General features: G+C 38.0%; 1 protein-coding gene across 4 annotated transcripts in view; it reads left to right on the top strand.

The window, feature by feature from the left end:
• Positions 1-9,139, top strand: part of BVES (blood vessel epicardial substance) — a 32,597-nt gene extending 23,458 nt beyond the window's left edge. The window contains exons 7-9 of one of the 4 annotated variants that reach the window (XR_010388313.1): positions 1,027-1,168; positions 2,142-2,801; positions 4,867-6,245. Coding sequence is in view for 3 of the 4 variants with exons in the window: in XM_026119932.2 (XP_025975717.1) it covers positions 1,027-1,168; positions 8,823-8,947 (267 nt within the window). In the remaining variant the exon portion in view is untranslated. Of the gene's footprint in view, positions 1-1,026; positions 1,169-2,141; positions 2,802-4,866; positions 6,246-6,616; positions 6,721-8,822 lie in introns of those variants that run through there. The other 3 variants (XM_026119931.2, XM_026119932.2, XM_064508834.1) reach the window with 3 other exon arrangements.
• The last annotated feature ends 6,515 nt before the right edge of the window (positions 9,140-15,654 follow it).

The raw sequence follows: 15,654 nt of genomic DNA, 5'->3' as shown, positions 1-15,654 counted from the left end.
GATTTGTTTCTTTTCTCTTTGTCTTTTGTTGTTTTGTATTGCTACAACCCCATCCTATTCTCTCTGTCTTTCCTGTCCATTTTGCTTTCTTCTCCCCTCCTCTGGCTTAACATCTGCACAACTCTATAAAAAAAATAATGCAAGTGTTTGGGATCAGCACATTCCCTTTAGGCTTCCTTGCGAGAGCAGCGAGCTTCTGCCTCTTCCTCTCTAATTCTTATATTGTGTTGGGACCACAGTTACTGCTATTTTCAAATGGCTGTGCCTGTTGTTTGAAATGTTTATTTTAATTAGTGCTCTGTTGTATGTACAGAGCGTGGAAAATCAAATGGATGTCCAACCTATTGCGCTGGTGAAATCAAGGCTGAAAGTGACTTTCCAGTTTTGCACTTACCCTGTCTGTACTTTCCATTGTATGGTACAAACATATCTAAATAATATACGGATATGTGTCAGTATGAACAGAAAAGATCTGTTTAACTGTATTCTATCTAGTAACAATTTTGACATTCCTGTGTGCTACTTTCAATTTAACATGCTGAGTATATGTTTCATTCCCAAGTCCTTTACAAATACTAGAATCTTATAAAGCACTGTGAAATTGGTTTCATAATTTTAAGTAAATTTCTTTGTAAAATTACATTTTCATTTTAACTTCAGTTTTTACCAAGTCTTTATTTTTAGTAAAAATAGTCACATGAATTTAAGATTATTGTAACTGTTTTATTGCAATAACTTCTAAAAATGTATGTTATTATAAAAATCAAGGGTGAGTGTTTTGGGAAATTGTAATACTTTTTTTATTTTTCCTCAAATGAAAATCATATTGTACAAGCACTTCCTACATAATTAGAATATTTTCATTTAAATCAATTTACCCTGCATAGACTGTGTTGTGTTAACCAATTGATTCATGAATAGTCATAGCTGAGCTCAGTGCCTCTGCTACAGAGGAAATACTTATTTTCCATTTTTATTTGTAATTTATTTGATACCTTTTTAAAATAACATTTGTTTTTTTTATAGGCCTCAAAAAAGATTGATCGGCAGCCTAGTCTCTGCTCACAGCTCTCTGTGATGCAGATGAGAAACAGCATGGCCAGTACCAGTGACAGTGAAGATGGCTTACAGATGTTTCTCCGTGGGACTTCCTCTGCATCCTCTCTTCGTACGTTCTCAAAATAGTTGATGCCAATGTTGAACACAGCTTGGCTGATCGTTAAAAATGATTGTAGAACTCCTGTTGTCTTCAATAGGAGCAGAATTTAGCTTTTTTTGGGTGCTGCTGTAAATTGCGTAAGAGGAAGGACCTAAATGCAGGGAATTCATAAGATGTCTAAGGCTTTGTATGGCAACTTAAGCTACCTCATGTAGACACTGGGAAAAAAACAAAGTATTGTAATAATTTTTGACATAATGTGAATGTTTCAACATAATATGAATTTCTTACAGTAATGGAGCAAATCAGTGTGAATGTATAGTACCTGTCACAATAGTGTCTACTCTGGTCTGTGACTGATGCTTGTAGAAACTAAAAACCAAACAAAACATTTTCCCTCAGCAGCTTGGTGCTCTGCATTTCCTCCTGAGATAGTTTATATTGGCAAGGTCTGGAGAAATGTGGTATAGAACTAATATTTTGATGTCATCTGGAAAATCTCCAGATATCCTGTCAGGCTTTCCTTCCCTGCACTTTGTGTGACAGGAGTAGTATAGAACAGATGAAATAAGGGAAGCCATGGTCTGACCTTTTGCTTCTACTCTTGCAATTTATATCTTTATAGAAACTTTTTAAAGAATTTATTGTAAGGTTTTTTTTTTATTTTTACTTTTAATTTGCTTGAATCTAAGCAAATTTAAGTAGTAGTCTGAAATCTGAAAGCAGCTTTTGAAGAAAATACCCCAAAGATGCTCAGTTGTCTTATTTGGCATAAGCTGTTTGTTTAACACAATTTAAAAGGGTCACATAGGATTATCTGTTTTGGTTTGAGGAATCTTAACTCTTTGCTGATTAGGATTTAAATCTATGAGAAAAAAAATGTCATTTATTAGGGTTAAACTCTCTGCTAAGGTGAAGAAAGTGTTTCAGAGTATTTACACTTTCCCATTTAATTGTCTGTTCTCCATTGTCTTCCTCACAGTGCTCATCCAAGAACTCCTTCAGGCTTGGAGGGCCAATCTCTTTCCTCTCCTTACCGTTGATATAATCTGCATTCCCAAATAGACGGAAGCAAAAGCCCTGCTAGTGTTTCACCCTGCTAGAATGTTGAGAGTGACAGCTGGGATATAGTTGTTAAAGACTGGTGAAAATTCTAGCTTTATTTTCTTTTTCTCCTCTGTTCCCTGAAAGGACATTTAGAATCACAGAATAATTGAAGTATGAAAGGACCTCTGCAGATTGTCTAGCCCAAAATCCTGCTCAAAGCAGGGCCAACTAAAGCAGGTTGCTCAGGAGCATGTCCACTAAAGCTTTGAATATTTCCAAGGCTGAAGGTTCCACAGCCTCTCTGAGCAACCTGTTCCAGTGCCTGACTACCCTTGTGAAAAATTTTTCCTTGTATGTATTCTGAATTTCTTTTATCACAACCCATGACCGTTGTCCCCTGTTCTTTAGTGCATGCCTCTGAGAAGAGTTTGACTCTGTCTTCTTTATAACCTCCTGTTAGGTAGCTGAAGATAGCAGTAAGATCACCTGTGAGCCTTTTCTTCATAAGGCTGAACAAACCAGTTCTCTCAGCCTCTCTGTGTATGTCATGTGCTTCAGCCCGTGACCATCTTGGTTGCCCTCCACTGCACTCAGAGTATGTCCATGTATTTCTTGTACTGGGGAGCCTGAAACCAAACACAGCACTCTAGATCCTGTCTCACAAGTGCTGAATTAATCCCTTTCATTCACCTGCTGGCTATCCTCTTGCTGATATGGCCCAGTATATGGATAGCTTTCTTCTCCACAGGGGCACACTGCTGACTCATGTTGTTAGCTGTCTGCCAGGACCCCAGGTCCGTTTCTGAAAAACTGCTTTCCAGCTGGCTTGTGCCCAGCCTGTATTGCTGCGTCAGGTTGCTGTGTCCCAGGTGCAGGACTTTGCCTATGTTGAACTTTGTATGGTTCCTGTCAGCTCTTTTCTCCTGCCTGTGAAGGCCCTTTTGAATACCAGTGCTACACTCTGGCATATCAACATTCCCCTCACTTCTTCACTGTGGTCTCTGAACTTGCTAAGAGTGTGTTCCTTCCTGTCATCCAAGTCAGTAGTAAACACATTGAACATTATAGGCCTTGGTATTGACCCCTGAGGGACACTGTTAGTAACTGGCTGCCAGCTGGATTTTGTACTGCTGTTCACCAGCCTTTGGATTCAGCAGTCCAGCCACTTCTCCACCCACTGTATAGTCTGCATATCCAGTCCATTTCTAACCAGTTTGCCTAGAAGGACGCTGTGGGAGACTGTATAAGGCCTTGCTACAGTCCAGGTAAACAATATCCACTGCGCTCCCCTTGTCCACAGAGCCTCTCCTCTCACCACAGAAGGCAGTCAGGTTGGTCAGGCACCATTTGCCCTTGGTAAATCCATGCTGCCTCTTCCTAATAACCTTCCAGTCCTTCATGTGCGACCCATCCTTCCAGGAGGGGATATGATAGATGATATGATAGACTCCATAATTGTACTGGAGACTGCAGTTAGGCAGACAAGCCTGTAGTTCCCTGGATTCTCCTTGTTGCCTTTCGTGAAAATGGACGTGACTTTTGCCTTTTTCCTCTCCCCAATTGCCATGAACTTTCAAAGATGATAGCGACCTCGCAATTAGCTCAGGCAAGCCTCATCACCCTTGCTGATGCAGCTTATGTGGTCCCACAGATTGTATATACCCAGTTTGCTTCAGTGGTCCCTAACTTGGTCCTCACAGGATGGCTGAGGTTGAAAAGGACCTTTAGGGATCTAATCCGCCCCCCCTGCTCAAGCAGGGTCACTTAGAGCTGGTTGTCTAGGACCCTGTCCAAAGGGCTTTTGAGTATCTCCAAAGATGGAGACTCCACAACCTCTCTGGGCAGCCTGTTCCAATGCTCAGTCACCCTCCCAGTAAAGAAATTTTTCCTTATGTTCCGATGGAACTTCCTCTGTTTCAGTTTGTGCCTGTTGCCTCCTGTCCTGTCACTGGGCACTTCCTTTACTGTTAAGTCATGTATCACTCTCCCAGTCCCTGTCACTAGACTCAGAGACCTGGGAGGCGTCAGGACAAGCCTTACCATTGGAAACCGAGGCAAAACAGGTATTGAGTATCTTAGCCTTTTCCATGTCCTTTGTCACTAGGATCCGTGTCCCAAGGCTGAGCCAAGGCCTCACAGTTTCCTTGGTCTTCCTTTTGTTGCCGATGTATTTGCAGAAGCCCTTCTTGTTACCCTTAACTAGCTCCAAGTCCAGCTGAGCTTTGGCTTTCCTAATTCTATCACTGCATGCTTGGACAATGTTTCTGTATTCTTCCCAGGTAGCTTATCCCTGCTTCCACATTTTGTGTACTTCCTTTTTGTGTCTGAACTCTGCCAGGAGTTTCCTGGTCATCCATGCCAGCCTTCTGCCACGCTTGCTCAACTTTCTGCACACTGGAATGGACTGCTCTTGGGTTTTGAGGAAAACGTCCTTGAAGATCAACCAGCTGTCCTTGGGCCCCTTTGCCCTTGTGGGCCATGTCCCATGGGATGCTGCCAAGCAGATCCCTAAGCAAGCCACTGTCCAGAAGTCCAGGGTTGTAATTCTGCTATTTTTCCAGCCCTCTTCTCTGTCTCTTAAACTCCACCAGTTTCTGGTCATTGCAGCCAAGGTCACCATCAGCCTTCACCTTCTTGACCAGTTCTTCCTTGTTCATCAGTGACAGGTCCAGCAGAGTGCCTCCCATAATTGGCTCATCAATCACCTGTGTGAAGAAATCATCCTCATTCAGAAATCTCCTGGACTGCTTACACCAAGCCCTTTCTACCAGATATCAGGGTGGTTAAAGTTCCCCACAAGTACCAAGGCCTGCGATCATGAGGTTTCATCCAGTTGTCTAAAGAAGGCTTCAGTCTACTTCCTCTTCTTTATCAGGCAGCCTGTAGCAGATACCTACCATGAAGTCTGCCATGTTGGTGTGTCCTCAGATATTTACTCATAAGGTGTCGACTGGCTTTTCACCTGTTCCAAGGCAAAGCTCCATGCCTTCAAGCCGCTCCTTTGCATAGAGTGCACTTGGACAGATCTACTCACTTGGAAGCCTGAAAGAAATTGTAAAACTGTATTTGTGCAATTAGCTAGAATTGAAATTCTCTTTCAGGCTTAGCAGCAGAACACTTGCACCACTATTTCAGCTTTGGGAGAAAGTAATCTAAATGTATGCAATTTTAAGCCATAATTACATTAATCCCTAAGATGCATCTATTCTTAGCACATACTTGATAAACACACTACTCTATTATACTTCTTTTTTATATATATACTATATTTTCTTGTGTTTGCTGTGTACTTTCCCCCAAAAGGGTGTTTAAATGTCTCTAATGTTGTGAAATTACCTGCCGCAGCAGCTGTTGGTGTTGATACTGCCACCACACCATTGGCAACAATGGATGTGGTAGCAACCTCCAGAGTCCAATTTTTCACTTATTTTGGGGAAGGCAGGGAGGGTACCCATATAGCAGTGTATGACACACCTCAGGAAATATGGTCATTTATTTTTCTTTGCCTTTTGATTAATGCAAAATTTCTGACTTCCATGCTTCTGACTTGATAAAAGATTGTATATTTCACCAAGCTGTAATGCTTCAATTTTTCTTTTTGCTGAAATAGCTGGTTAGTCTGTTACTCCTACGTAATGTCATTGCCAATGATGGGTTTCCTATCAAGGTGAGCTCTGCCTGAAGATTGGTATTGATACCGTACTGTAGCCGTGTCTGCACTTTTCTTCAGAGTCCAGAGAAAACTGAGGAAAAAAAGCTGCCATTTAACTTAACCCTATTGTGTTTTTAAAAAAATTTTCCTGGATGCTGCATAGTCAGTCAGCTTTTGTATTTTTTAGAATTTGGTATGAGGTACCTGCTGAAGCACGCTGTCCCAGTGCTGTATTGTATCCTCCTTCTGCAGCCATGAATTAGTTTGTTAAAAGCAAAAAAAAAAAAAAAAAAAAAAAAGAGAAACATAGAATTTTAGATTTTAGTGAGGAGCATATGGAAATGACATATCTCCTTTTTAGAAAAAAATAAACGTATATGTACAGGAGCTCTACGGGAATTCTGTCTTGTCATTGCTAGGTGACAGACTCTCATCTGGACAAAAGCTTCCCATTACAAAGATTATGTTTGACTACTATTTTACAAACAAATCTTTTTCTCCTAATTTCTGTATTCTTGCAAAATGGTGAATTTATTCTTTTGTATAATCCAAACTTTTTTTAATTATGCTTTTATCCTATGCTTCAAACTATCAGCTTTGATTAATTTTCTAAAGAAACTGACTTAGAAGCTTTTTCAAAGTGTTTAGCAACAAGAGGGAGAAAAATACTAATTAGTAGGCCCCAAACTGCAATTATTAACAAAACTGTGTTTTGAATTTAATTAACTAAAAAACTAACTGTCTGCTTTTATATTAAGGAAATAACCAACAAGAGTTCTATAATGCTTACGGAGTGAGTCGTTTGCAGCATGATTTTTTCTGTTGATAACATCACATTAACTCAGCAAGCATCCTCAAAAAGGTATTAAAGTGGGATTTGTTTATCACATGGTACTTGTGCTTGACGTACATGATCCATCTCTATGTAACTTACTAGTAAATGAAATTAATGTATCTCTTTTTCCAAAATGTGAGTTAATTAGAAATAGTTGAACTCAGTCAGAAGGGTAGCTTCAGCTTTCAGTCCTTTTAGAAATGTTTTAATATTATTTTCTACACAATAATTCTATTGCTTGATAATCATTCATATGCTTACTAGTGTAACAGACACTTGAACTTGGGTCCTAGAGAGAGTGCAGTAGAGCAGCATATGGAAGGCCTGAGTTCAAGAGCTGATTCAGTCCCTTGAACATCTGGCTAATGCAGAATAGAGGTACAAATAGATAAGTTTTCTGCACTTGGAGTAAGCAAGGACATGTCTTTTAACCAAACAACTTGATTGTATTAGACCTAACATTGGATCCTGTTCAACAGACTTAATGGCTTCTTACTTCTGATTTCTGGAGAGAAATAAGCTCTTCGAAACAAAAGACAACTGTGCTAAAAACAGTGCTAAACTATACAAATACAGAAATCTAAGAAAACCGATGCTCTCCAGTATTTTCAGGCTTCCTTTTACCTGTGTAAAAGGGGCGTTGCCCGACAAATTCACTTTTACATCCAAATGTATGCACAAATCTTGGATTTAAACAACTAAATGATCTAAACATACTTGTTTTGGCCATAAAAACACATATATGTGAAGAGAAGTGCTTAACAATTCCAGTATTTAAAAATGTGTGTGAGTAACCCTTTATTATAGCAATTAATCAAGGTAGTTTTTAAATGTTAGAAGAAAATATTAATATATTTATAACAGAGTTCTGAAAAGCTAATTCTTAACAGCGTTTGTCTGAATGTGACTTAAGAAATGCAGTAATGTAATGCCTTGCCTGTAGCTAATATTTCTTTCTCTGTGTGTAAAATGTGCAGCACAAAGGAGTCCTTCTCCAGGCTTTCTGAGCAGAGTAGTTTATTGTATATAAGTAATCTTTGTAATAAGAATAGCCCTGCAATAACAGTATGTTATGTCTATCAGTATTTTTTCAAGAAAATTTTACTTTTTAGCTTCTATACAGATGATCTGTCAGACAGGACCACTACTTGCTCTTTCTTCTGCAAAGATATTTAAAAGATTTTCCTACTCTTTTTGGTCATTATATGCTAGTTCTTTAGAAGCTTGTACCATTGTGATCATTTAACTCTGGAAGAGGGTACTGAGAGAACAAATGTCAGATACAGTTTTTGGAGTGGACAAAACTAACCCGTTTGTCCAATGTTAAAGGAGTTCTGTGATTAAACCCTCATGCTGAAAATTTACATACAGTAGAGGATCAGCTTTTGCAGTGGTAACTTGCACAAAAATTCTAGTTAACCTCTTACCAGCTGTGACTTTTCTGTGCACTCTGCTCTGGCAAGCTTTATGAGTTGCTGCTTTACTAGCTGACTGTGTTAGAGCAGTAAGATCACTGTAAGTTAAAAGTTACATGGCCTTCATCTGCTAACATCTATCTTGTTTTCTTTACAGTTGTTTATGTAGGGGGTATGTTTTACATGTCATGCTTTTAAAGCAGTTAGGGCTATGATCTTTTACACATCTGAGGTCTGCCCAGTGAACCTAAGATTTTTGTCACAGCTAAGGCAAGTATCCAAATATACGTACCATTTGTACTTAAGGTAGCCAGTCATATTGTTGTCTCTTGAGAAGAATTTGTGGATGAGTGTAACAGTGAGAAAATAATTATGAAGGACACAGTGCTGAGCATCTCATGCAATCAAGACTTGCATTGAAATTGAGGAGAGTTCTGTGTCTATACTGGCTGTAAAATTTGAACCTGGAAGGTATTAGTGATTCATATCAGTTTGGTTGTCTCACGTCTAGGATTTCCTGGTACCAATGGCCAAATAGTTACAAAACCCTCAGTTACAAAATTATTTTATGAGGGAACTGGAAAAGGATCATCAGATTCTGTCACAATCAGGTCTGATCACATCAGATTCTGGCACTTTGTTACAAATACGTGTGTATATATAGCAAGCATCTATTGTTAAATTGATTGTATAATTTATTTGGAATTGTGGCAGGCCCAGGCCGGACATCTCCCTACTTGAGAACTTCAGCAAAAATGAAGCCAATAGAAGAAAGTGTTGAAGATGATGTCTTTGAAGCACCGTCTGCTGATAAGCTTGAAGTCCAGCAGCTGCCTTAAACAGACATGTCCTCAGATATATAAGAGCTTGTACAAAACTCAAATGCAAGAGGAAGAAGCTTAATTTGGAAGGAATCTGAAAGCTAAAAACATCTTTTTATGTTTGAATTTACCACAGTATATGTCAGTGACTTCTAGACACAATGTCACATTTTATTTTACTTCTAAATAAAAAAAAAAACCTGAGTTTTATTTTTGTTTATTGGCCATGAGTATTTGTTTTACATTTCCTTTGACTCTTGCCATGACAGCTTTAGTATTAGATGGCTGACTAGCCTAACATTAATAGAGACTTACTGGGGAAGAACAACCACTATTCCATTTCCATAAGTGTTTTAGAAGCCTATATCTTAGTGCTTTTCAGTGGGAGATTTTGAAAGTTTTATCCAAAACTATATTGCTTTTATCTAATATTATTGCTATGAGAGTCTCAAATTAAATAATGCACATAACCTTCTGTGTATAGTGGTAGGTATTTGCCTCTAATTCTGGTATTTCCTACCCTGACTGCTTGATTCTACAATCATAATAATGACTTTTTTTTGTTTGTTTGGCAAATATCTTAGTTTAATGTTGCCTTTCCAACCATAACTTTTTTTTTTCTTACCTAAATGTATTACACTGAAGTTCTCAGTTAGACAGCCACTTTTTTTTCCCAGGAGTCTAGCAAAATCACAACTAGGCTGTGCAGTCCATCTCTGCCAAACATGCATCCCTGTTTACAAAGCGGTGACAGTACTAATGCTTCTGAAAGAAAAGATCCTGGTTATGGTTTCTTGGGGGGGGGGGGTTGTTTTTGTTTTTGTTTTTTTTTTAATATGGGCAAAACAAAATGCTTTTCCTTTATCCATTGAATGATTGAACTGCTTTGGATTAATTTTTCAACACAGCAATACATGAGGTAGAAAAGGCAGTTGATACAGGAAATTCAGTCCAAATTGTTAAAATTGGCTAGCTGCAATTACAGTGGAAAAGACTCTTATAATGGGAAGCATTGGACTGGCTTTATAATAGGCACTGGTAGCAGTCCTTTCTGTGATATGCTAACACGTACATGGTAGCTGTAATTCTGTGCTTTTGACAATTCTTGAAACATATTATGCAACAAATTAACTATTTTAACTAAACATAACAGAATATAGGTACAGTTCCATTTATCATATTGTACAAAATAGTATTACATAGAATAAGAAAAGTTTGGCATAAACTCTCAGGCAGTCAGAGTTGTCTTGAGTCTGTTTTTGCTCTGTGGTCTGATGCACCATTTTAATTTCTGAAATTTAACCTGACAATGCATCCTCGAATCAGCCTGCCTCTGAGTTATATAACCCATTTATTTACTGTTCAAAAGCCTTTGCAATATCAAAACACACTTAAATGATTAGATGTTTGACCTGCATTGCGAATGCCCCTGCTTTTGTGAATTTAAATTCAGTGTTTAATGTTACATCAATATGTCTTGTGATTTGCTTGGTTTTGCATTGTTAAAAATGTTTCACTGAGGTGAGACCTGCTTACTAGTTTGTGTAAATAGATGTAAAATATCTTTATGCCGCACATCATATGCAAAAGAGAACACATTGGCTTATTTTGGAGTTGATGTAGTTTATCATCTAAATTTGATGTTCTGAAAGTCTTTATATGCTGAAAATAGGAAGTGCTCCTGCAGTCATTTTAGTTTGTGTGTGTTTGTTCAAATAGCTTTTAAAACTACTTGTCTGATAAACCACGAAGATAGATAGGGTCAGTTGTGAATCTACTGGAGTGCAACTGGGATTCAGCAAATAAAACATAAATGCCTATTAAAAATTAAACCACATTTTCAGTAGCTGACTGTCAGAAGTTAGCAATTGAACAGATTAGACCATGAACAAAAACACAATAGACAGCAAGAAAACTGACTACATTAGAAAGAAATGTGAAATATTTTCTATGCAATAAAATGTGTAGTAAAGGGAAAATTTGTATCCTTCTAACTCCAACAACTGCCAGTTGGAAGGTTATCTGAGGTTTTTGGGGTCCCATTTTTTTAAATAAAAGGAACAATGCTTATAGGACATTTTTATAGGATAGATTGTAGAATCATAGACTAATTTGGGTTGAGACCTCTACAGGTCATCTGGTCCAGGCCCTGCTCAAAGTAGGGTCACATTCATTTACCACACAACCAGACTTTGTAAATAAAAAATTCTGTATATATTTGCAGGTTTTAAGCTAAGCTGTTACAACTAGTTAGTTATCAAGCCTCACAAGAACAAACTGATGAGAGATTCATGGATTGGTGGGTGAATGCTTCCTAACTCTGGGCAGCAGTTTCAAGCTCTAGGTAAGAAGTGATGTTTTATTCCCATTCCAGATAAAATGATCCCTGTAGATAAAATGTCTAGCCTGCAGCCAGAGGAAGGATGCTGCCACATGATTTTTCATGGGTAAGCGAAACTAAACAAGCATCCCATTAGTTGAATGTCACAAAGAAAGGCGAAGTCTCCCAGGTTGTCTCTTGGCTCCTGGAAGGATAAGAGAGAAAATGGGAATTGCTTTACTTACTGGGAGATAATAGTGAGGTGCATCTTTGTCTTTTGTCCTCTTGCTCCTGCCAGTTTTCAGACTCCATTAAAGAGAAAAACTAAGCTAGTGGAATAGACCATAAATAGTTTAGCAAGTGAATAACGAGAAAAGCAAGAGTGGCTGAAGTAACAGAGCAATGTTGCCCATAAAGTAACTCTTTTTCAGTAACCTGAAAAGCAAAGTAGCCTCCAAATAATAGTTTCCTTCCCTCTGCCTTGCTCTCTAACAGGATTACTTCTTATGTATGCTTAGAAATTCAAGCAATACTCAGTGCCTGAAGAGACAGAGTTCCTCTTAAAAATCAGAGAGGATCTACAGGAACAGTGCTCTGACTACATTATATATCCCAGCTTCAGGACCATAAATTGTTGTCTGCTGGGAATAAGAACCAAGTCATCTTCACACCTGCAAAGCATCACACATGCCAATGATATTACAGCAATAAACACTGCAAATAATGATAAATGTGTTAGTCTACAGGAGATAATATATTTTATTTCCTAAAAATACATTAACTGGCAGTTTTAAAATTCCCTGATGAATAGGTAAAATGTTTATAAAGTAAATAATAATAAATTTGTAAATAAGTTTACTTGATATATACAACTTGCAAAGTCTGCTTACATTTGTTCCTATTGTTTCAAATAGAGTTCTTTCAGAGACAACAGAAGTTAAAATAAATTGTACCCTGCTTTTTGAGGCACCCTTTTTCCATTGCTATTGCAAAAGGTAAGTATAAGCATCCTATAATAAATCAGGTTTAAAGGAGGAATGTTCGTGTGCATGAGTAAAGGACAGACTGTAAACCCATTCTTAGCTTATTTTAAGCTATGACTAGTAAATCAAATATAAAAACGGCATATGCTTTTAAATCATAACATCATGTATCTGTTGAGCATAACTGTTACTATGTGCAGCACATGTGAGTTATATTAGCATATAGTTCTTTCTGCTGACCATAATGCCTATGGAAGAAAAGAATGTGCTTTATCAAAATGTTACCAATATTATCAAATTTTTATAATTTTCAAGAATTCCATAATTTCAGCACACTTATATAGATAGAGCAAAACATATTGAATGTCGTGTTTGTCAGGGACACAGAATTAAAAGCTGTTAATGAGCTGTGTGTTAAGCATTGTCGTAGAGGATCATTTCAGAATATGTCCTCTCATTAGCAACTGTTCTTTGTCTCATTCTTATATCACATAGAATAAACTTGATGTAGAGTAGATTCATCTTCTCTTCAGCTGTAACTTATATGCATAAGTGCTTGCATACTCATTCCTAGGTTGTAAATCTGCATTAAATAAATTGTATAAGACTGAAAAAGTTAATTTGGACATTTTAGAGAGGATCCAGAAAATCAGTTGTAGATAAACAGTTTCAAAGTCGGGCATGTAAAAGAATGCTCTAATTTTAGAGTAGGTAAACCTCTACAACTATCCTAATAGTAAAGAAATATACTATTCAGTACCCATATTAGCTTTCTAAGGATTGAAAAAGAATTCTTATGTTCTAGTCTATCACAGACGTTTACCGTAAACGGTAAGCTTAGATCTGCTCAATTCAATAATCAAAACTATTTCAATAGTGTGAATGTAGTTCAGAAAGCCTGTTTATAAACAAATCCACTGTATTTAAGTTCCCCTAAAAGTCGTGTGGTGAACTGATATGCAAGTACTAACCTTTATTTTTTCCTGTAATATTCACATTTAAGAAATAAGTACAACTGAATTTTAATCTCCCTATGGAAAAAGGCTACTTTATTTGATATAGGTGTCAGAATGCAAAACAAAGATATAGTGAAACAGGCACTTCACCAATTAATAAATGTGAGAGTAAGCTAGATTAGAAATGCTGATATAGTAAAAATGCAAAAAGCTAGATTCTTTAGTAAATCTCCAGCATGTATGCAGAGCCTGTTGCGAAAGTAAGGGCTCAGGAAATACCTTCATATATGAAAGCTAACAATTTCATGAGCAACATTGTGCTTAATAGGCAAACACAGATACCATTTTGATGGAATTTCAGGAAGTGAAATTGTAGTGACACCTTATAACATCATTATTGGAATAACAGCAACAGTTACTGTATTGTTTCATAAATGTCTTAGGAAGTGCTTCTTGGAGTAAAATACTCATTCTTGTCTCTCTTGCGATGCTATTCACAGATGCTTCTGGTTAAAGGAGAATAGGTTCTCAGTACTTAAGGGATTAATAAGAGAAGACAAACGGTCTTAATTAATTATCCCTGACATTTAAACTTCCTGAGAGTATGATGATGAGAATATGAGAATCATTAGAGATTTCAGAGAAGTAATAGGAAAGCAGAAGTTACAGGATCATTCAGTGTTGATTGCAATACAATCCATAGGCTTTTTTTAGAAAAAGAGTATTGCAGATTGGCTTGGCAAAGTGGCAAAAGTTGATGAGCTCTTGTTGGTCCATTTAATGGAAGAAATGGCTTTTCAGTTGGTAGTTACTATGACTACAGGTAGAATAAAGCATTTCCAGTGAGCTTAAACATTACCTGAATTTTAATTCACATGAATATTTACTGAACACTTAATGAACATAAAATACTTTACAAATCTAAGTAAGTTACAGGCATGTCATGCCTATATATTTCCTAAAGAACTCTAGAAGCCAGAGAGCAGCTGTTTTGTTTTTCAGAAACTTCTTTAAGACCCATAACTTGCAGCTTGAGCAGAAAGTAGGCTTTTGCGCAGGGATGAATGTAAGTTATGTTACAGCCTCCAACCAGCTACTTTAGCTAGCAGATGCCTCAAATTAATATTGTCCAGCCATTATAATTTACCATACTTGAGTTCCTCCTTAACTTTCTCCTTGGGGATTAATATCTGTTAAGGTCACATCCTGATTTCCTGTGCAAAGTGCCTTTGGGATAAGAATTCCCCATCATCCTTTGCAGGAAAGAACAGATCAAAAGTGATGCTTCTTCAAAGGCATCCGCTGATACGCTGTTCCACCATACTCTTGTTGACTAGTACTCAGTGCTCTGTTTTGTTCTAGAAAACTAAGGAATTTAATAGTACAGACATTGTCTGCTGACTAATGTGAATCTTCTATATTCTTAAAGGCTGGGTATTTAAAACTGTGCTTTCCTTCAATTTTTTAAAAATAATTTTCCCTGATCACATTGCCCTCTGGCGTTTTACACTGTACTTTTCTTATTGTTCCATGTATTTGCACTTTTCTCCCAGCCCAAGAAAGACATAAAACACACAAGCAACAGGCAAAATGACTTACGATGAAGGGAAGGAACAAAGTTGATAGTATATAAAATGTTCTAACAGAATGAAAACACATTTCTGTGCTCATTATGTTCAAGTGGAAATGACTCAAGATGAAGAGCTTCTCTAGCTAAAAATGAGACAAAACCTGGGCAGCTATCTGACTGCACTTTCTCAGACTGTAAAGGTTCCTGTACTGCAGAGGGAGAAAAGTGAGAATCAGTTCAGCTGTTGGTTTTGATAAACATGAACCAATCCTCCATTTTTTACTGCATTAACTTCAGTTTATGACACCAACTAGTTATCACAGTTTGAGAACACAATTACTCTTTCTAGTAGGCCCCCATCTGCCGACCTGCTGTCCAGGGAGGTTCGCTGCTCATTGGGTGCTCCGATGCAGGGCATTGTAGAGAGGTTGCCAAGGTCTGCCCAGCTCTCGGGCTGTTACTCCCCAATGCTCTTCCATGTGAGCACCAACAATACTGCCAAAGGGACCTGCATCAAGTGCAACTGCGCAGCTCTGGGCCGAGGGTTTGAGGGTCTGGTGGTTTTCTCCACAGTCATGCTAGCGCAGGGGAGGAGCAGACAGATCCTGTGGGCCAACAACAGATTTGTTTTTTATGACCATGAAACCCTCTTTAAGGATCAAGGCCTGTTAGGAAGAGACCCCACCTAATGAAGTGGGATAAAAGCATCTTTGCCAACAGCCTGGCCAACCTGGTGAGAGCTTTAAACTAGGAATGACAGGCAAGGGACATGACAAGCCCCAAACAAGTTAGGAAGTGATGGCCCAGATTGGCAAGGAAAGGCTGCAGAGTGATGTGGACAAGAGAGACCTGGTAATCAACAAAACAAGATAAGGGAGTGTACCTCGAGCATAGGC

This window comes from Dromaius novaehollandiae, chromosome 3 (genome assembly GCF_036370855.1).
Source record: "Dromaius novaehollandiae isolate bDroNov1 chromosome 3, bDroNov1.hap1, whole genome shotgun sequence".
NCBI classification, from domain to species: domain Eukaryota; kingdom Metazoa; phylum Chordata; class Aves; order Casuariiformes; family Dromaiidae; genus Dromaius; species Dromaius novaehollandiae.
This window is presented reverse-complemented; position numbering and strand designations above follow the sequence as displayed.